Source organism: Nematocida minor (assembly GCF_024244105.1).
Source record: "Nematocida minor strain JUm1510 chromosome Unknown 7917, whole genome shotgun sequence".
NCBI lineage: Eukaryota > Fungi > Microsporidia > Nematocida > Nematocida minor.
In genome coordinates, this window is record NW_026250374.1 from 17978 (window position 1) to 37536 (window position 19559).

The following is a 19559-nucleotide window of genomic DNA, read 5'->3' on the forward strand; positions in this document are numbered from 1 at the left end:
AAAGATTAACTATTAAGATGCATCTCAGTAGAAGAGTAAAGCTGGTGTATATAGCCATCTGAAATGCATCCAAATCCCAGAACAGGTTAAATCCTCTCTAAATATTTTTGCTTTATTTTCTTTTAACATGGACAGCTCTAAATTGAACATCTTCCAGCTGAGCAACGCACTGGAAGGAATAGCTCCAGTTAAATTGCAGGTGGTGTTTGGGCTGGGAAGCGGTCTGTTTGGGGTTATTTACAGCTGCATGTTCTACGCAGAGAACAAGCCCTTTACAAAGACAGTGCTCCGATTAGCCAATGTGCTTCTGCTGTTTATTGCATACCTATTTTCCCTAAAACTGTACATGTACAGAACACTGGACGTAGTGCTATTTCTGCTGGCCACCAATGGAAGAGCGCTAAAAAGCATCATAACAGCCACTGACATAGCCAGAGGAAGAACATACGAGTCAAAAAAGATAAGTGAAGAAAAAAAAGATAGCAAAACAAAAACAACCGATAAAAAAACAGCTGCATGGATGCCTGCTTTGAAAGAGTTTCTACCAATCAATCTTGTTATGCCTAGGGTAACCACCAAGCCCGTCTCTTTTGACAAGGTGTTCGAGGAAATGGTGTTTAGACTGCTTTTACTGTCGAATATGCACATTCTGTACACACTGTCATTCAGCAGCTTTTCTATTTTAGCACATGGCATACTCTACACAACACTTTCCTACACAATAAGATATGTGGAGTATTCACTGACAAAAACAACCCCGCCGGGTGTTTTAACCGAGGATGCATATTCCATATATGTATGGCTGCTGCATATAGTTTTTATCACAGAGCTGTATGCCAACTAGATGAAAATAGCAAATGCTCATAGTGTATATGAGGTACTAGCACTAGCAGTCAATGCATGCTAGATATATCTCAATGCGCAAAGGAATACAGGATCTATGCTACATCTACGACTTATTTTAGAAGATCAATTGTAAAAGATAGAGCGCAAGGATAGATCAGAAGAAAACTTCTTCAAGAGTTCGTAATCAATAAATACTTATTTTTATTTCACTACAACCATGTACTTGAACTATCTTAATATACGTCTAGCTAATAGTCCATACTAGATTCACATGGAAAGAACATAGGAACACCAGCAATAAACTCATTTTATGATCTTACCTTACTATTCCACTATCTACTGCTGCTTACTAGCTAAACACGATTTCTTTTTCATTAGAGGAGTGCGTATATAGCAGCAATAAATCTTCAGCTATTTCTTATTTTACTTCGGCCAATTGCACTATTTAGCAAATTATAAAAATAGTAAAATATTGTAATTTAAAATGTATCCACTCCAGAAAGAGCATGCTGAAGCAGCGAAAGAAGAGCTTCCAGCTGGAAAAGAGTTTGAGTCCTTGCTGAAAAGGCTCAGTGGGAGCGTAGTCGAGGAAAAGGTAAAGATTGCGATTGCAGGCAGATACTTCGCAACTGGAAAAGAAGCAGAGTACGAAAGAGTAATAGAAACAGTGCAGCCCAGGAGTGTGGAGGAGCGCACCCTGAAAAACAACCAAGACATCCTTGTTCTGCTCGTCAGGTACAATAAAGAGCAAAAGATTGACTATCTTAAAAAATCAAAAGAATTGATAGCAAAAACACACATCTTTCCAACAGTCAAAACGATGTTCCTACTAGCAACAGAGGCCCCGCAGGAGGAAATACTCAAAGAAAGCTACAAACTGGACAGAAACTGCAAACACTCAGCCAAAATAAAAGCCATCTCTTTCATTGGCGCAAAGAAGTACAGTGAGGCCTCGTCTCTCATAGAAAGGCTTTCTGCATCAACAGAAAAAACAATGCTGCAGTTGATAGTATCTGTCTTTCAGGGCCTTCCAGCAAAAAAAGAGATATACAACAGGCTCATTGAAGAGATAAACAAGAAACAGAGGAAGCTAGATAAAACCAGCACACAAGCAGAAGAGAAAGAAGAAATGGAAAAATTGGATAAGTACACAGAGTACGCAAAGAGGCTGATGAACGAAGGGCCGGGAATTGGCTACGATCTAATCATATCTGAAATAGACAGCGCTCTAAAGAACACAACAGGAGTGGCTCTGGGAAGTGCCAATCACCTGATGGAAAAAACAACCAAAAACCCATCAGAGGCTATTAAGATGCTCCAAGTGTCTAAAAAGCTATTCTTAGAAGTAGAGATACTCAGAGCTGAAGCGCTGCTTGGAAAGAAAAGGTATATGGAAGCAAATGAGCTAGCACAGACATTGAAGAAAGACCACCACGCTACAATGGATGGAAGTGCGGCAGAAAGGATAGCAATAATACTGATCAGCTCCTCGTTGCACCTGAACAAAATGGAAGGCATGGACATTTCGTGGATTGTAAATGCTCTGTCACCGAGAGAACAAAAAAAGAAAGACGTAGGCCTATCAGACTTTGTCGAGCTGATAAAAAACAAAGAGCCAGGAATGGCGTCTTTTGACCACACAGTGCTGGCATGGACAAAAAAGATGATAAAACTGTCAAAGAACACAAATCTTATCTGGCGGCCTAAGATAGAAAGCAGCAAGTATTTCAACCGTTTGGGCAATATATACTTCGCACACAAGGACCCAGAAAGAGCCAAAAAGGCGTACGAACAGGCAATTGCCACAGGAACAGAGTCGCAGATAGAAGATACGCGAGAGAACATGCAGAAGCTGGAAGAGTGGATGGCGAGAAAAGATCTTCCAATAAAAGAGTGTCCAGAGGCCATGTGTCTCTTCAAGTCGCTGGGTAACACAACTGAGAATCCCAGTGCAATGGATTACATCACAGGAACTACATCGCATGAAACAGCAATGGAAACAGCTGAGATGTTGGAAGAAATAGCCAACGCCCTGATAAAAGACAAGAACACAGTAGAAGAAGCGCGAATCATAAACATTCTGTCTCTGTGCAGCCTTGTGAAGTTCAAAAAACAGATACTTACACCACTAGAGATCTCAGAAAGCAATATTTCGGTGATTTACAACCACATAGTATTCTGGATACGAGAAAAAAAAGAAATAGACATGGGAGCAGTGCAGGAAGCCATCAAATGGTACACTTCAAAGCATTCTACGCCCTCCCAGACAGCGGTGGCCAAGTGTGCAATAATGCTTACACTAAAACACCTGGCAAAGAGCGGAAGAGTGAAAAGATTTAACGAAGTATTTGTGCAGGTGGAAGAGCACATCAAAAAAGATCCAAAAGACAGAAAAGAGATTGATGAGCTAAGAGCCGCACTGGAAGAGATTAACACGCCGGTTAATGAAGCAGCAAATGCGCACGAAGAGCCAAAGAAAGAAACTGTAGCCAAAGAAGAGCCCATAAAAATAAAACAAGAGGAGTCGGAAGAGCTCCTTTCAAAAAGAGAGGAAGTCATGCGTATGCTAACAGAAGGCCCAGAGAAAAAGCAGCCAAAGAAAACAAAGAAAACGAAGTCAACAGAAGATAAAGAAAGACCAGTGAAAAAACAAAAAGCTAGCAGAGACAAAGATCTGTCAGAAGAGGAGCCAATAAAGCCAGAGGAAGAAGAAAAACCACAGCCAGTCCCCATAAAAAGAGTCTCGCACACTATCCTGTCAAGCGACGAGGAAGATGAATAAATTATACAATTTTTTACTCTTGCTGCTTGCTGCATACTTTCACTCCTTCATCTTTTATGGTTATTCTAGTGTGCTAAATCATGGAATTCGTTTTATTTCTGGATACTATCAATCTCCTCAGCGGTGTCTCATTAATAGTCTACACTGAAAATTAAGCAGTGCAGGGCGAATGTTCACTACTTTTGTCCAAATTATGTGTTTTATGTAAAATTTTTGCGCCCTTGCCATTGCCTCCGCATAAGGATACTATTTTTAGTATATTTGGTAGACTGTATATATTTATATAGATGTACTAAATATGTTAAATATAACCCGAGAATAACTTTTGCTTTATCTTAGCTATTTCACAGACTATTTTGTACCCCTGTGCCATGCGTCTACTTTATTGTTACACTCTTCGTGTAGGCTCAGTATGTAGAGGGAGGCTTATTTTTTCCTTAATTTCATCGTTCATTAAGCGAGCACAGACAGCCCGCTGCACTCATAGCGGCTAATTCTCGTGACTGTCTGGCAACAAATAGCCGAAGACCGTTAGCTAATTTTTGTGTGTTTTATTCGTTGGAATTTTTCAGTAAAATTTTCTTATGGACTTTGGGCTAAGCATAGAGGCACAAAAAAGAGAGTGTGTGGCGTTTAAAGGGATGAACATCCCCATGGAGATACTTGGAAACATCAAGTACTCAATTGCCACGCCAATTCAAAGAAAGGTGATTCCTAAGCTCCTCCGAGGAGAAGATCTAATAGCAATATCTCGCACAGGAAGCGGCAAAACGTTTTCGTACGTGATCCCGATCTTGATGAATCTTCTGAAAAACAGAGAAAAAAAGAGCATATACACCAGAGCCAAGGCCGTGATAATAGTGCCTACGTACGAGCTAGCTAACCAGGTCTTTGCCGTATTCCAAGAGCTCAGCAGCAACGGCGTGCATCCTGCGATGTTCACAGGGATGGGAACAGTTGCACACTCTCTCAACTATCTCGTGGTAGGACAGTTTGAGGTCGCTATCTGCACCCCCGGAAGACTCGAGCACATTCTAACGGAAATATCATCAGCCGATAGAAACAAGCCAATATACATGAAAGTGGATGAAGGCAAAGTAAAAAAAGAAGTGTGCATCACAGACAGCCAGATACTAGAGAAGATATCGCAGCCAGACATTGTGGTGATTGACGAAATGGACAGAATCTTCGAAGACAAAAGCCTGTCTCTGTCGCTCGAAAGGATACTGGAGTATTTCAAAGGCAGCCCGCAGTATGCTCTCTTCAGCGCAACGCACCACAGAGGAAACACGCACATAAGAAGCATTCTGAACAGAAAAGACATGGACACTGTGGAAGTACTGGGGGGCGTGTCTGACCACCTAGAAGACAGCAGACTGACAATAAATAATCTACACGTCCAGGAAGAAGTGAAAATGCCCATCCTTCTTTCTCTTCTGAAGAAAAAAGAGAACACAAAAGTGCTGGTGTTTGTAAGTACGTGCAAGAGATGCATTATGGTGGCAGAGGCTGTCAGAAAACTCGGAATGCCAATGGGCCTCCTCAACTCATCTGAGTCAGAGGAGTCAAGAGAACAGGTCGTTAAATCGTTCAAAAAAGGAGAAATATCCGTCCTCATATCGACCGATGTGGGGTGCAGAGGGCTGGACATCAGAGGAATTACCACAATTATTGAGTACGACTATCCAACATGCAGAAGCACGGGCGTGCACAGAGTGGGAAGAATGAACAGAGGAAAAGCGGAGATAGGAGCAATGTTCTCATTCATCAGAACAGCAGACATTTCCACGTATCTCGCATTCCTGAACCACATACACGCTGAAAAGCCCAGAGATGCCTCGAGAAAAACAAGACTGTGCTTCCACACGAACAGGTGCAGCATGGAGAACAGCCACAAGACGTGCATATACCTGGGACTCGGGACAGTTCCTGCATCTTTCTACAGCGGATCCCAGGAGCTGGCAAGAACAATAATCTGCGAAGATGACAGTTACGATAGATCTTATCTCAGGTACTCAAAGACAAACCCTGCTGAAAAGGTTGACTCGCAGTGGGTTGTGACTGCAATAAACATCAAAGAGATTCCGATACACCCTTTCTTCGGAGTGGCAGCTAACTCAATGGAGGAGTCCGTGAGAATGTACAAATCGCGGTACAACAAACTGATCACCTCCGAGCAAATGCAGAAAACAAGGAAAAGCAGGCCCGTGCTTATTAAGAACACCGCAGTTAATCTGGACAAGTTCAAAGACCCTTCCTTCATCCCGTACGAGAACATAAAGTCAAACACATTCGCAGTGGGCGTGGAGCAAAAGAGCGACAAGTCCGCAGAAATAAAGGAAAGAGCCAGAAAGATGAGGAAGCCTGCAGGACAGCTCTTCACAGAGTGGAAGAAAGACAACAGAGACAGACTCTGCAAGGGATACCTCCTTTCCCGGCCGCCTCCTGCATCAGAGGCAGGCGATGACGAAGAGAAGAAAGACAAGCCGCGAACAAGAAAGTCGGATGGTGACACGATCTCTGTTAAAAAGATATTTGAAGCAAGAAAGAAGAAAGAGAGAGAAGCAGGCAGGCGCAGACTGGTTGGCTCTAAGAGAACACCAAAGTACTGATCTTTGTGCTTCTTACCTACCGCTTAATAAATAACCGCTATATTCGAAATTCAAAAGTAATATTTTTCATTAGGGCAGAGGCGGCAGTGCCTCGGGAAGAAGAATCAGAGTAACCAATGTTTATTTAATACTGAAGAGGTCCTATGGCCTAATGGTTAAGGCGTCGGTCTACGGAACCGAAGAGTCGGGGTTCGAATCCCCGTAGGATCATTTTTCTTAGCTATTATGGCTCTACATTTTCCACTGCGTCTTTCTCGCCTTCCTCGCTTGCAGCTTTTGTCTTGTACTCCTCTTTCTGGCTCTCGCTCAAAGACTGCCACTTCTTCGATATCATCTGCGAGATCTCTTTGAAGGAGAGCGCAGGGGCTGATCCTCTTTCAACCGTCATCTTTGCTCTTTCTTCTTTTACAAATAAGTTGTATCCAGAGGGCTTTCTGTTGATCTGCTGCTTCTTTCCCTTTCCGTCCTTGGAGTTCTTCTGCTCTTTCTTCTGCTTCTGGACCTCCTGGTACTCGTCGGTCTTTTTGTACTCCTCGAGCTCGGCTTTGTACTTTTCAAACGCAGAAGCATACTCTTCGGAGTATTTCTTCTTTGCTTCTGGGGTCAGCTCTGCCCACTTTTTGCTGAGTATCTGCGTCTGCTCTTTTACCGATAGGCCCTGCTGTAGGTTTTTTCTTTCGTCTCTTAAAAACATGAAATATTCGGTGGTTGGCTTTTTAGGCTCATTTTCCCCTTTTATTTTCTTTAGTTTTCTTCCACTATTTACTGCGACAGATTCCCTTGCCATGCAGTAAAAAAATAATCCAATTAAATAGTAAAAAAATACGCGGCTTTTATTGGCGGGGTCTTGCCAAATCCTCTCAGAAAAGAGAAGAGCATCCCGAGAGGGCAGAGGGCATTTTTAAGGCTTCTGCATAAACATTCAATCTTCACTTTCCCATTTTAGCAAGCCAAAATACCGCTAAAATTCACTAACATTCTTGCTACTAGAGCATTCTCTGGAAGAACTAACAATCCTCAACTTACACTCTGCTTACTATCCCCTAGATCATCTAGACTAGACGCCACTGCACTCTCAAATTGCTTATCTATACAGGTTGTGTGATCTATTCACTCTCATCCATTATAAGATCAATGTGTAGAAGAGCTCAAGAACATCTGCGGTAAATTTATTTTCTAATTTGCACTACACACATTTGTTTAGCAATTAGATGTCAGCCACTGCGCAATCTTGCTATAAAAGAGACCACAAGATAGTCCTTGCATACTAAATGTACTGTGGCACTTTCGTACTGATAAATACTGGTGCAGTAAAAGTCTTTGTATAAAATCAAGCTAAACAGTGGATGTTCATTCTTTCTAGCTCTTTCTTGTATTATTATTATCTCAAAGTGTTGCTGATTCATGCTTATATTCTGTATTATGGTATGCTCTAGTGCATAATGTGCACCATATCTGTGATAATGTCCTTTATACAGTAACTGAAAGGAAAAAGAATGGAAAAGAAATACAGTACGTATTGATAATGCTTTTATTTAATAATATTCCTTTGGACTCAATCAGTCCGGTAGCATTGCAATTGGATACTTTATCTGTATCTTTGTTCTTTGGCTGTTTTTGTGTTTTATTTTCTCTTAGTTTAGCACTCTGTATGTTCTTGCCATCTCCAGCCATGCTGCTCTTTTCAGTCTTCTTTTTTCTTCGTTCACTTCGAGGACTGCTGCCTCTATTTCTGTTGTCATGGGTGTCCACCTGTTAACTCCCAGGACTTTGTGCCCCGCTGGAGCTGAGAATATGAAGAGCGCAGTTCTTGCGGCTCTTAGCCTGTCCACAGCTGTGGGCTTATTTCCCTTCTGCACATGGCCTAGTGTACACTGTCTAACAATGTATGTTTTTGTTCCATCTACCTCAAGGATCCTCGCTGCTGTGTCATTGCATATTCCCTTCATTGCTCCGTTTCCTCTGATAATTAGCTGGGGAATAGAGGACTTCTTGAATGCCAGCCCAAGAGCCTTGAGAGACCTCGTTAGCCGAGATAGCACTCCTGTTTCTTCAGGGAAGTAGCAATCAAGGGCTCCAACAGCCAGAGCAGTGGCTACACTCAGATAGCCGCACGCACCGCCATGCACCTCCACGAGATACGCCACACTCCGAGATAGTTCGATCTTCAGATTATCACACAGCGCTGTTATTGTGTCCAGTGCAGTGTCTGCGCCTATACTCACTGTGGTCCCTGGGACATTGTTGCTCACTGTGCAGGGAATGACATACACATTCTCAAAGACAGAGGAGAGTCTTTTTCCCTCTGCCAGAGCATCCAGCCCTCCTATAAGAACTATTGTGCCTATTTTTTTATCGTTCATTATCTCCTTCAGATGGAGCAAGTCTGTTTCCAGCTCTGATTTTTTGATTTTTGAGTTTCTTTTGATGAAATACGTGTGCTTCGTTAGATTTACTACTTTCTTCATGCGAGCACTTGCATAGTACTCCATTTTAGATAGAATTGTGTCAGCGCCAGCTCCCACCAGCCCTATCATAGCCACTGCATAGTTAGGCATACTCCCACTGCTTTCTTTCTCTTTCTTACTGACCTCCACACTGTCAGTCTCTTTTCCTTCTTTTACCTCTGAGTCTTTGCTCTTTTTGCTCTTACTAGCTCTTCCATTAGCACAATTCTTCTGTTTTCCATTCAGTGAACCACTTTCAAACGACTCGTACATCTCCACAAACTCTTTTCCTCGCACCTTCGCTACTCCATCTGGCTCTTTCTTTATTATTTCGTTGAACTGAATGCATCTGTTGATGCACACGAACAAATCCAGCACTCTTTCCGTATCGCCTGTGTATATGGCATACGCCCCAGGCCTGCTCAGGGCCACCTCTGCTGCTGCCACCCCAAGAGATGGCGCTATCAGCCTGTCTGCAGCACACGGGGATCCTCCGCGCTGAGTGTGCCCCAGTACAACTGATCTTGTTTCAATCCCCACTGCACTCATTGCCTGGCACACCTCCTCTGCCGTTACTTTTTCTCCACTCTTGTGTCTAGCTCCCTCCGAGAGTATTACGTACGTGCAGTGTCTCTCGCTCTTCTCTGTAACGGATTTCTGCAGTTTTTCTTTCCACTCTTCTCCCTGCGGGTACTCTGGGAGAAACACATACGAGGCATCTGTTGCAAAGGCTCCAGTGAGTGCAAGCCACCCGCAGTCTCTTCCCATCACCTCGAGCACAAATCCTCTCTTGTGCGAGGCCATCGTGGACTCTATGCAGTCGATTGCTTCGATTATTCTGTGCAGTGCTGTAGCTGCCCCTATGGATTCAGTCCCTGGTATGTCGTTGTCTATTGACCCAGGCACAAAGACCACCGATATCTCAGGGCATGCTTCAGCTATGCTTCCTGCTCCTTTCATTGTTCCGTCTCCTCCTATTATCACGAGCGCATCAATCTCTCTTTTTTTAATCGTAGAGACTGCTTTCTTAAGGCCTTCTTTAGTTGTAAACTCTTCTGATCTTGCAGACCTCAGGAAGGTTCCTCCTGTTTGCATGTGCTGGAATGCTTCCTGCTCTGTTATCTCCTGTATTTCATTTTTAATCAGTCCTTCGTATCCATTCTGCACTCCCAGCACTCTGGCTCCATTTCTCGTTGATGCCTTCACTATCGCCCAGATGGCAGAGTTCATTCCCGGCGCATCTCCTCCGCTTGTTATTATCCCGAGAGTCTTCGGAGAAAGTGCCGGGGAAATGCACACGTCGTTTCCCAGGGGGTCCATCATCTTGATTCTGAAGGGGATGTGGTGGTCTCTGTACGAGTGCGCTATCTCCACGTCGTCCTCCAGCCTAACTGTCTCCAGGTCTCTCAGCAGGTCTTTGTGTGTTTCAAGTATTTCCCGGTGGTTTTTAGCGCGCAGCGAGATTTTAGACTGCGCAGCAGAGACTATGCTCGTCTGCTCTGTTCCCTTTATCCGCAGAAGATTCTTCTGCACCGAAGACACTAGGCCCAGTGACTCGTAGAACTCCTTTACTTCGTTTCTCTTTTTCTTCGTGTCAAATATAAACTCTATCTTTACCATCTTTGTTTGTTTTGCTTACTATTTCTAATTTTATTTCTAATTTTATTTCTAATAACTCAATGGGAGTCCCTTCACTCTTTAGATGGATCGCTAAAAGATACCCCAAGGCAATATACACAGCAGCTAACCAGGACGTAGACAATCTGTACCTGGATCTCAACGGCATAATACACCCGTGCTGCCACCCCCGGAACAAAGAAGGCCCTTCATCAGAGAGAGAAATGTTTCAAGAAATATACAAGACAATAGACCATCTGGTGGCAATAGTTCGGCCGAAGCAGCTGCTGTACATTGCTGTCGATGGAGTGGCACCGCAGGCCAAGATGAACCAGCAGCGCGAGAGAAGATTCAAAGGAAAAGACGAAGAAGAGCACAATCCGGGCTTTGATCCGAATGTTATTACGCCAGGTACACCATTTATGTACGCGCTGCACTGCGGGATTATTAAATACATAGAGAGCAGACAGTCTGCAGGAACTAACGGGTGGAACCAGCTGGCAGTGGTGTACAGCGGATGCGATGTTCCTGGGGAAGGAGAGCACAAGATATACGACTTTGTGCGGAGTATAAAGGGAAGTGGCGTAAGACATGCAATATGCGGGCTAGACGCGGATTTAATATTCCTCAGTCTGGCATCGCACGAAAAATCCTTCAAAGTCCTTCGAGAAGACGTCTTTTACTTGGAGAGAGAAGAAAGATCAACCTGCAATCACTGCAAGAAAGACGGGCACAGAACAGGCAACTGCATTCCTGCAGAGTTTCCTCCGTACATCTACTTAGACATTGACATCATCAGAAAATATTTATACAGCGAGTTCACTGCGGCTATTAACGCAAAGTTTGACTTTGAAAGGATTTTAGACGACTGGATATTTGTGTGCTTTTTTGTGGGGAATGACTTCCTGCCTTCCATTCCCTCTATGGACATTAAAGTGAGCGCAATTGAGACAATCAGCATGTCCTATGTTAAAAATCTGCTTGTCAGACGCGAGTATTTGATCAACAAAAATAAGATAAACATAAACGAGCTGATTGTTCTTATGGATACGCTGGGAGCCTGCGAAGATAAACTGCTGCGCGCCAAATTTGCTGGGTACATTAAAAATACAAAGAGAAAGGGAGAGTCCCCAAGAGAGGAAGACTTGCGAATCAAATTGTTTGAAGAAAAAGGAAAGAACGAATACTACAGCAGGAAAATGCACGCAAATTCGCCTGCTGAGATTACCAACGCGTGCTTAGAGTACGTCAAGGGGCTCGCATGGGTGCTGCACTACTACCACAAAGGATGCCCTGCCTGGGGGTGGTACTATCCCATGCACTTTGCCCCGCTGGCGCAGGATATTTCAGATGCTCTGCGCAAAAACCCGAACATCTTATTCGACTTTGAGCTGGGGGCTCCCAGGAAGCCGCTAGAACAGGTGATGGCTGTAATGCCTCCTGCTTCATCCCACTGCATTCCTGCGGGGCTGCATCCTATTTTCAATGAGATGCCTGATAACTACCCGGACAGTGTGCAGGTGGACATGTTCGGGAAGTCGCAGCCCTGGCAGGGCGTTGTGCTACTTCCTTTTATGGACTGTGATAAGCTGATAGGCCTAGTTAAAAAATATTCCCAGAACATTTCCATGGACGAGATATACAGGAATGTGGAGGGACAGGATCTGCTGTTTATTCCGATGGCAAACAAGAACTATACGCTTGCTGAAAGCGTGTACACGAACTTCTCCAAGACATCGGGGATAAAGATCCTCAGCAAATTCTATAGTGGAAGGGCAACCATTCACTCGCAGGCCAGCATCCCCGGGTGCCAGGAAAAGCTTGTCGAAGAATCAAAGAATTTTGTTGTTAAGTCTATTTCCGTTGTTTTTGCTCCAGCTAAGAAGCAAATATACTAATGATAATATTAATGAACAATGCAACACTTGTTGCAATCAATAAATTCTCTTGCTTACTTTTTATCACCACTGATGCGAGCTTGTTCTCTCTGATTATTCTCTTTTATTGTCTTGGTTGGTTGGTAACTTACAGTGGTTTACTCTCTCTTACAGTTGCAATTTAAAAAATAACCAGGAGTTGAATAGTAGGCATTTTATTGTGCTCGGCTATATAGGACCAGTTGGGTAGTTAGATGAGATAGAATAATTTATTATACAGTGAAGTATTCTTTTATCTTATCAAAAGACCTCTCTCTTGTGCCAATTATTTCTTTTACTTTTTCAGTTATCTGTTTTTCAGTGGCTCTTTCATCTGTGCTGTTTGTGAAGCACTTGTGTATGTACTTTTTCAGGGCATCCCACACTCCTCTTTCGTGCAATATCCAGCTGTCTGGGTGTTCTTTTACTGCTAGAGCCTTTATGTATCCTAAAAACTCTACTAACGTGTCTGCCTGCTGGCCCAATGCGCTGTCTGTGTATGCCTTTCCTCTTTCCATGTTTGCTTCCTTTTCTATGCGCTCCTGCTCTTTTTGTATGGCCTCTTCCCTGTGGGCAGACTCTTTTCTAATTAGATCCATTTCTGTCTCACTACTATCCCAAATAGAATCGCCCATAAAATTAAAAATCTGTAAGTCTTCAATAAAAACCATACACAATTATTTTCAGCGCTGGATTAAATACTAAATGCAAAAAAGTGTTTATTTATTGCTTTGCAAGTTTATCAAGCTGATGGAGGAGAGGTAAAGATAAAGATAAATACCACCTTTCACAGCTATTTTAAACTGTGAAAAAGCAGAATGCAATATGCCAATCTTTGAATGCAAAGGAGTTTACAGACATATTTACATGCGATGCAATTGAATCTATGTGTAAAATAAATGCTTGCACAAGGACAGTCATTTTCACCGCACAACTTCTATATATGTTTTATTTTTTTAGTATGGATAGAGATGCATGTATTCCTGCCGATAATAGCTATAACGAGTACTCTATTCATAGGAGTGGGGGCAGGAAGTGAAGGCAGTGGTGTTTGTCCATTCACAGAGGATTACATGAAGACAAGGGATCCTTCATACAGTGAAAGCGATAGGATGCTTATCTGGGCCATATCTAAATTTGCAGAAGAAAATAGGTATATTAATGGCGAAAGAAAAGCTGCTGAGTTTTTAAAAAATAGAAGCTCTAGCAATGAGGGCAATAGTAGCACTGAGAGCACACCTGCATGCAGTATGTTCTTTGAGAACATTAAAAACCTGTTTACTGCACCAAATGATGAATACTACACTTTTATAGCAAATCCTTACGAAGACATTAGAGAAACAAAACATAGACACTGCTTTATGCTGAAAAATAAAGGATACCCCCAACCCACTCCAGAAGTTCTGATCATTAGCTCGAGCGAGCTCTTTTTCTATCCTGATTATGCACACCCAAACGAAAGCCATTCTGCTGGTTGCTCCGATGGCTTTATCTACAAAGACAACCCAATTGAATCTATACTTAGATCATGTGCTAACAGCAGTGAAAAATCATTCAATGTTCTCAACTATCAGCATGAGAGATATTTAACTTATTGCCAGACCATTAAAGATGTAAAAGAGGCCTATAATTCTTTGTATGCTCTCTTTTTTCAGGTAGATGTTGCAGAGAAGAGTTTCTACAGAGAGAAAATGAAAGAGCTGTATAAAGAATGCAAGGATCTGCTAAAAAAAGGAAATACGAGCGAAATTCTGAAAGAGCTGTCTCTGGTTGCCAAAAAGCTGTCAAAACAAACACTATCAGGAAAAACCAAAGAGAGCGACAAACAGCTGTTTAAATCCTTGACAGATGCCATGTTCAAAAAAGAAAAGATAAAAAGTCTCTGGGAGAGCCCATTCATCATAAAAAACGATGCTGAAACTAAAAAAACACACAGCGTGTGGATTGAGTGTATGCCTGAAGGCGCTTCACACCCAGTGAAACAGAAGTACTCACTCTCTGATCCCTTCTTTATGTTCCTCGTATCTTCAATTTTGGATGAAAAGATTGTTGATATCTGCAACTGTGAAAAAGTATACTTCGTAAACACCCCGCCAAAACAATAAAATTTTACATTTCATCTGTTCTCTCCAAGCACTTTTATACTCCTACAGTAAATAGACTGAAAAATAAAAATACTTTCATGCACATTATGGATGCACTTTAGAGAGCACTAAAAAGCAGCAATAAATCTTGTAAGATCAACACCATTTAATTAAATAAATCTATTTGGACAGTTTAGGATTTAACGATTCTCTCTATCTTGTCCTTGGAAATGCCTGCTTTGACAAGGATCTCTATGACCCTGTGGTCTTCTGTTGTTTGGACAGACATGTCTTCTGTGCCGCTTCCGTTCTTGATGAGACTGGACCCGCATGCGATTGTTTTTGAGCACTTCTTTGCTAGCTCTTTCATTGCTGCTTGGCTCATGAGCAGGTGGAGATTCCTCACAAGAGTTACCTTCTTGTTTCCAGACACTCTTTTCGTTGTGACAATAATCTTTGCGTCTACTTTCGGCTGTGTTTCTTTCTTGGCTCCCTTGCACACAAGAGAATACTCGCAGTACTCTGGGGGGAATCCGCACTTTTCGCAGTATATTTGGTTCTCGTTCATAAAGAAATTTTTTTACTTCGATGGCTTTAGATGACCAGCTGGACAGCTCGCAAAATAGCCCAATTTTCTGCCTAGATGAAATACAGAGCAATCTGTACAAGTTGCTGTCTCTTTTTTACAGCGGGATAGGGATAATACAGAGAGACTCTCCGATAGACGGGGAGATTGAAGACGCAGATGCGATACTGAGGCTTGAAAACAACATAAAAGAAATTATAGGGCAGTTTATAACAACAAAAGACAAACTAGCAGCACAGATAGAAGCACTAGAAGGTGCTGCTTCAGAGTTTGGCTCGCTAGACAGCCTTATAGAAGAAACAAGAGCCCTGGACAAAGCTTTAGCAGACAAGGTAAATATTCTGGAGCTAGAGCTTCCTCTCTATAAAGAGCATCTAGACCAGCTGATAAAAGAGGCGTGCGAAATATAAAGTCTTAGCAGAAGGATTGATAGCAATAAAAATAAATATAGTATTTATTGTACCTCTTTGTAGACAGATGCTATGTACTAGAGGCTAGGAATTGGTTTATTCAGTTACACTTACAGTTATATCCACTTAAAAATATTTTAATTATTTACCTGCTATTAACCAGTTTGCTGTTTATCTCTTGAGTTATATACGGTAGGATTTTGCGGTACACATTTGAATAGAATGATGATATTTGATTTATATAGCTATATACCTTGCTGCATGCATTCCACTCTAATTTAATGCCGTTTGATAGACTGCTAGGCGAGTGCTGATCATTTTCATTGAATATAATACTAGTGTACGTGTGCTCTGGGTTCTCATGGTTTGAGCACATTAGGAAAATGCAGATTCTATTGCTTTCTAGATGAAACATCTCCAGCCATGCAGCCACTATCTCTATGGATTTGCTTACAGCGTAGTTTGCTAGGTTTCCACTTATTTTTATTTCTTCTGCCTTTATCAGACTCTTCACAAACCTTTTTTTCTTTGCTTTCTCTCTGAGGAAGCTGGTTGTGTGGTCCATCCGAGTGATAGAGGGCATGTTTATGGCCAAAGTGTGCACAGAAATAATATTCTTTGGTATTCTGCTTATCTTCTCAAAGAGCCATGCATCGATCATTATGTAATTCTTTACGTTCTGCAGGATATCTCCCACAAATAGACACGCCATCTTGTTCAGCAATGAAATGTTTTGAAGGGTGATGCTGTGCAGAGTTTTTGACTTTAAAAATCTGCACTTCACCGAACATAAATCCTGCATTTCCATAAAATGTGCTTCTTCCAGCGGGGCACTCTCTAAAAATCTGTCCATAAACAGAAGAGACTTTGCATTGCAGTTTTTTATCTTTATAGAACTTAGATTGGGCACTTCCCATTTTTCGATAATCGTTGATATGGCATCCTGCGTAAGATCCAGAAACTGCACGCTTTTAACGCTTTCTGATATCGTCGTGCTCCCTGAGTCTAGACAAACCATTCTGTCGTCGTTTGTGTTTCTGTCCCTTGGCACAAACGAAATGTTTGAGAAAACTACGGTGCTTGGCTTGAAATGGGCCAAGATGAAGTCTAGCTTTCCTTTTTTCACTTTCGTGGGGTCCTGTGTGTGAATGTGCAGTGTTGAATTTGTGATGGTGTATTTTTTAAGCGTGTTTCTAACGACCTTTGTCAGAGGCAGAGACAGATCAATGTACAGCGGCGTGTTTTTACTCTCAAAAACAACGCCATTATTCTCTACATCTATTTTAATTTTTGAATATTCCACACTGTTACTTCTGTCCGTGCTGTGTCTCAGAAACTTTTTGACTTCATAGAGATTAACTTCTGCAGCACCACCCGCAGACCTCACTTTGGAAAGTGACAAAATGTTCAATGCTGCCACGGCACTGAGAATACTTTTTAGTGCAAGAGTTCTGTAATGTAGCATCAATCTGCACTCCTCCACGTCTTTTATACTCTCGGGTTATATTATTTTTTTAATTATCTATTTCAGAAACATTTACTGCATGGTTTTACTGAATATAAAACCAAATTATTGATCACTTGCATATATCACACCATATTGATAAGAGCAAATAAAACCTGAAGATCAAATAGTATACCTTTATTAGTACATCTTTATTTACTATTAACTTAAAAAAACATAAACCCAAGCGATGATTTCTCTTCCGTTTTTTCTATTTCTGCTTCTATGCTTTCTTTCAGAGAAGGAGACAGCGCAGAGCTGTCCTTTGCAAGGTATGCTGATGAAGAGTCTTGGGTTTGCTTCTGTTTGATTTTATGGCATGTCTGCTGTATCCTGTTGATGAGCTCGTGCTTCTTCCCCGTGTACGACAGGCCAAACTCTTTCATGATGCTTTTCAGCTGCTGCACAGTCAGGGCATCATAGTCTATTCCGCTTACTCTGTTCATGAAGCTGTCGCTTATTTTGAGAAACTCTTTCTTTTGCGACGGGCCTTCAAAGCTCGTGGTGGAATTTAGGTACAAAGGAAGAATCGAGTTCAGCGTGCTTTTTTCAGTCATTGGCGCAGGCTTCTTCATGACTCCCAAGCACATTTTTTGTTTCTTTGTTTCTGGTTTGCGCGACATGTACGGAGCAATATCCTGTTCATACATTCCGCTCTTGTCCTCGGGCACATAGCTCCACGGCGCAACATACGGTCTTCTTCTCTTTTTTGTGTACCATGCGTCTATGTACGACATTTGCTCTGGCTTATCAGTGTATGCGACATTGCTCATCTGATTAAAAGAGTACAGCTTTCTTTCTTCAAGAATCTTCTGCAGGTCTTCAGAGAGAGAGAGAGACGTGTCCATGTTCAGCCCTTCGGAATTGTCTCCAAGAAACTCATCAAGAGCAAAGAGCCTGTTGGCATTGGTCTTCTTGTAAATATTGTGTTTATCTGATTCTGAAGCTCCCATACACCTTTGAATGACCTTCTATTAATGCAGTCGTATAAAACCACAGTTTCAGAATGAAATGCAACACTGTTTTAAGAAAGAATTTATTTATACTCGGAAAAACATATTTGACGCCTTTATAATCTGCTGAATTTTGCTTCCTTTCCCTCCAAACTGCTCGCTTCCTTCCTTTACGGGCTTTTCCTGCAGTGATTTACACGCATTTACTCCTATTTGTTGGTGTGTGTGTGGTAAAGTATCCAAAGCATGTTTCATCTGCGGGATGTCTCCGAGTAAGCTTGACTTCCACAGGTGATCAAGGGTTCTAACGCACGCAAACTCTCCCGACTCTACCACAGCTGCTAGCTCTGCCCTGTTTAGGCAGTATCTCCTCGTGTCGCCAGACGCCAAAAGATGCAGCAGGAAATACGAGAATATGAGATCGCTCTTGTCTGTGGGCTTTCTAGATTCGATGATCTCGAGTTTGTACTTCTGTGCCAGATGGAAGAAATCCGATGTTCCCTGGTTTATAAGTTGGAGGCATTCGCTTTCTGTTGTGCTCATAATACAAATAATAAAAGTGAGAATAATTTACACAGCTTGAAAAATTTATTCTTTTTTAGCATAGCCCTGTCATAATGAGATATTGCATAGAAAAAGGAAGAGTAGTAGAATTTAAATGTAAAACAATGTGCACCAAAATCGGAGTAATAGTAGACTTCGTCACCCAGCAATGCTTTGTCATCCAAGTTGTCTGCGCCAAGACCGGAAAAGCTCTAGAGCGTGAAAAAATAACCCAGAAAAACATTCTTCTGACCAGCCACGTAATAGAGTTCGACGACTCCGAGGAGGAAAGAGGAGCAGCCTTTGTCAAGTCCGTTGAGGAGAACATCAGAGCCGCAGTTGAAGAGAAGCAGGCAAAAGAGTGCTTCCAGAAAACAGTAAGACTAGAGGAGAGAAAAGAGATGAACGACTTTGAAAGATTCATGAAAGAACAGGAAGATCTCGCTAGAATAAGAATCTTGAATGCTCACGGATTCGAATAATAAATTATAATCCAGATTACTTACTGCATCACCCAGTCTTCCGTTATCTTGCACACACTTTTTCCATTGACCAACAATTCGAATATTCTCGGAAAAACTTCTTAACTATTTCTTCTTTATTTTAATTACACTCTATCCAGCTTCGTCTATGTACTTTCCTGTTATTCGCACAGCACGGGATACAGGCAGCTTTCCTTGGCTTTTCATGTTCTCTTTGAGAAGAGTGGCTGGCACACTTATGCTGCCTCGGAGTGCATACTCTTCAGCGGGCGTTATGTCTGACGGATCGTCATAGGAGGGAAGCAGCTTTTTCCCGTTGGCAAGAACCTTTATCTCGCTGTACAGTGCATATTCATTCCTTAGCAGTACTTCTGATATGTTTTCCTTCTCTTTGAGCAGCTCGAAAATCTCATCATATGTGTGTGTAAGAGCTATATTTATTCTCGTGTTGTCGTAGATGGGATTGAAAGTTATGTTGGCGCTGTGGAGGCCGTAAAGCTCCCTCATTGTTGTCTCATCTTCTAGCGTTACAACATTCAGTAGAATATTGTCTTTAAGCAACTGCTTTATAACTTGCACTTCTTTTTTCATTTGAGCTGAAAATTTATTCTATTCTTTTATATTTTGCTGTATTTGCTGTTTTATCACCGCTAACTCTTATCTGCATCAAATAGCTGTACAAACCCTGTGTAAATACTCTGAAGTATCTGTAGTAGATCTAACTATCTCATAAATAGTTAATGTGTGCTGATTGAAAGTAGATTCTCAAAGCTTTCT

The 19559-nt window shown here is 42.0% G+C and overlaps 15 protein-coding genes across 15 annotated transcripts; 7 read left to right on the forward strand and 8 right to left on the reverse strand.

Moving 5' to 3' along the window:
* Positions 1–127: 127 nt before the first annotated feature.
* NEMIN01_1935 (uncharacterized protein) lies at positions 128–844 on the forward strand (the record flags this gene model as incomplete). The annotated part of the gene is made up of 1 exon (XM_051477877.1): positions 128–844. One exon carries the CDS (start codon positions 128–130, stop codon positions 842–844), a length of 717 nt encoding a protein of 238 aa, XP_051333837.1.
* Positions 845–1330: 486 nt separating this feature from the next.
* On the forward strand, positions 1331–3628 carry NEMIN01_1936 (uncharacterized protein; the record flags this gene model as incomplete). The annotated part of the gene is made up of 1 exon (XM_051477878.1): positions 1331–3628. One exon carries the CDS (start codon positions 1331–1333, stop codon positions 3626–3628), a length of 2298 nt encoding a protein of 765 aa, XP_051333838.1.
* A 584-nt stretch (positions 3629–4212) lies between these two features.
* NEMIN01_1937 (uncharacterized protein) lies at positions 4213–6240 on the forward strand (the record flags this gene model as incomplete). Its single annotated transcript, XM_051477879.1, has 1 exon — positions 4213–6240. The coding sequence occupies one exon, from the start codon at positions 4213–4215 to the stop codon at positions 6238–6240; it is 2028 nt and encodes a 675-aa protein (XP_051333839.1).
* Positions 6241–6463: 223 nt separating this feature from the next.
* On the reverse strand, positions 6464–7027 carry NEMIN01_1938 (uncharacterized protein; the record flags this gene model as incomplete). Its single annotated transcript, XM_051477880.1, has 1 exon — positions 6464–7027. The coding sequence occupies one exon, from the start codon at positions 7025–7027 to the stop codon at positions 6464–6466; it is 564 nt and encodes a 187-aa protein (XP_051333840.1).
* An 847-nt stretch (positions 7028–7874) lies between these two features.
* Positions 7875–10307, reverse strand: NEMIN01_1939 (6-phosphofructokinase 1; the record flags this gene model as incomplete). Its single annotated transcript, XM_051477881.1, has 1 exon — positions 7875–10307. The coding sequence occupies one exon, from the start codon at positions 10305–10307 to the stop codon at positions 7875–7877; it is 2433 nt and encodes an 810-aa protein (XP_051333841.1).
* Positions 10308–10366: 59 nt separating this feature from the next.
* On the forward strand, positions 10367–12202 carry NEMIN01_1940 (uncharacterized protein; the record flags this gene model as incomplete). Its single annotated transcript, XM_051477882.1, has 1 exon — positions 10367–12202. One exon carries the CDS (start codon positions 10367–10369, stop codon positions 12200–12202), a length of 1836 nt encoding a protein of 611 aa, XP_051333842.1.
* Positions 12203–12453: 251 nt separating this feature from the next.
* Positions 12454–12855, reverse strand: NEMIN01_1941 (uncharacterized protein; the record flags this gene model as incomplete). The annotated part of the gene is made up of 1 exon (XM_051477883.1): positions 12454–12855. The coding sequence occupies one exon, from the start codon at positions 12853–12855 to the stop codon at positions 12454–12456; it is 402 nt and encodes a 133-aa protein (XP_051333843.1).
* Positions 12856–13191: 336 nt separating this feature from the next.
* NEMIN01_1942 (uncharacterized protein) lies at positions 13192–14325 on the forward strand (the record flags this gene model as incomplete). Its single annotated transcript, XM_051477884.1, has 1 exon — positions 13192–14325. One exon carries the CDS (start codon positions 13192–13194, stop codon positions 14323–14325), a length of 1134 nt encoding a protein of 377 aa, XP_051333844.1.
* A 172-nt stretch (positions 14326–14497) lies between these two features.
* On the reverse strand, positions 14498–14872 carry NEMIN01_1943 (uncharacterized protein; the record flags this gene model as incomplete). Its single annotated transcript, XM_051477885.1, has 1 exon — positions 14498–14872. One exon carries the CDS (start codon positions 14870–14872, stop codon positions 14498–14500), a length of 375 nt encoding a protein of 124 aa, XP_051333845.1.
* A 20-nt stretch (positions 14873–14892) lies between these two features.
* Positions 14893–15300, forward strand: NEMIN01_1944 (uncharacterized protein; the record flags this gene model as incomplete). The annotated part of the gene is made up of 1 exon (XM_051477886.1): positions 14893–15300. The coding sequence occupies one exon, from the start codon at positions 14893–14895 to the stop codon at positions 15298–15300; it is 408 nt and encodes a 135-aa protein (XP_051333846.1).
* Positions 15301–15445: 145 nt separating this feature from the next.
* On the reverse strand, positions 15446–16765 carry NEMIN01_1945 (uncharacterized protein; the record flags this gene model as incomplete). Its single annotated transcript, XM_051477887.1, has 1 exon — positions 15446–16765. One exon carries the CDS (start codon positions 16763–16765, stop codon positions 15446–15448), a length of 1320 nt encoding a protein of 439 aa, XP_051333847.1.
* A 206-nt stretch (positions 16766–16971) lies between these two features.
* NEMIN01_1946 (uncharacterized protein) lies at positions 16972–17757 on the reverse strand (the record flags this gene model as incomplete). The annotated part of the gene is made up of 1 exon (XM_051477888.1): positions 16972–17757. The coding sequence occupies one exon, from the start codon at positions 17755–17757 to the stop codon at positions 16972–16974; it is 786 nt and encodes a 261-aa protein (XP_051333848.1).
* Positions 17758–17844: 87 nt separating this feature from the next.
* On the reverse strand, positions 17845–18300 carry NEMIN01_1947 (uncharacterized protein; the record flags this gene model as incomplete). Its single annotated transcript, XM_051477889.1, has 1 exon — positions 17845–18300. One exon carries the CDS (start codon positions 18298–18300, stop codon positions 17845–17847), a length of 456 nt encoding a protein of 151 aa, XP_051333849.1.
* Positions 18301–18425: 125 nt separating this feature from the next.
* On the forward strand, positions 18426–18782 carry NEMIN01_1948 (uncharacterized protein; the record flags this gene model as incomplete). Its single annotated transcript, XM_051477890.1, has 1 exon — positions 18426–18782. The coding sequence occupies one exon, from the start codon at positions 18426–18428 to the stop codon at positions 18780–18782; it is 357 nt and encodes a 118-aa protein (XP_051333850.1).
* Positions 18783–18914: 132 nt separating this feature from the next.
* Positions 18915–19373, reverse strand: NEMIN01_1949 (uncharacterized protein; the record flags this gene model as incomplete). The annotated part of the gene is made up of 1 exon (XM_051477891.1): positions 18915–19373. The coding sequence occupies one exon, from the start codon at positions 19371–19373 to the stop codon at positions 18915–18917; it is 459 nt and encodes a 152-aa protein (XP_051333851.1).
* Positions 19374–19559: the final 186 nt, after the last annotated feature.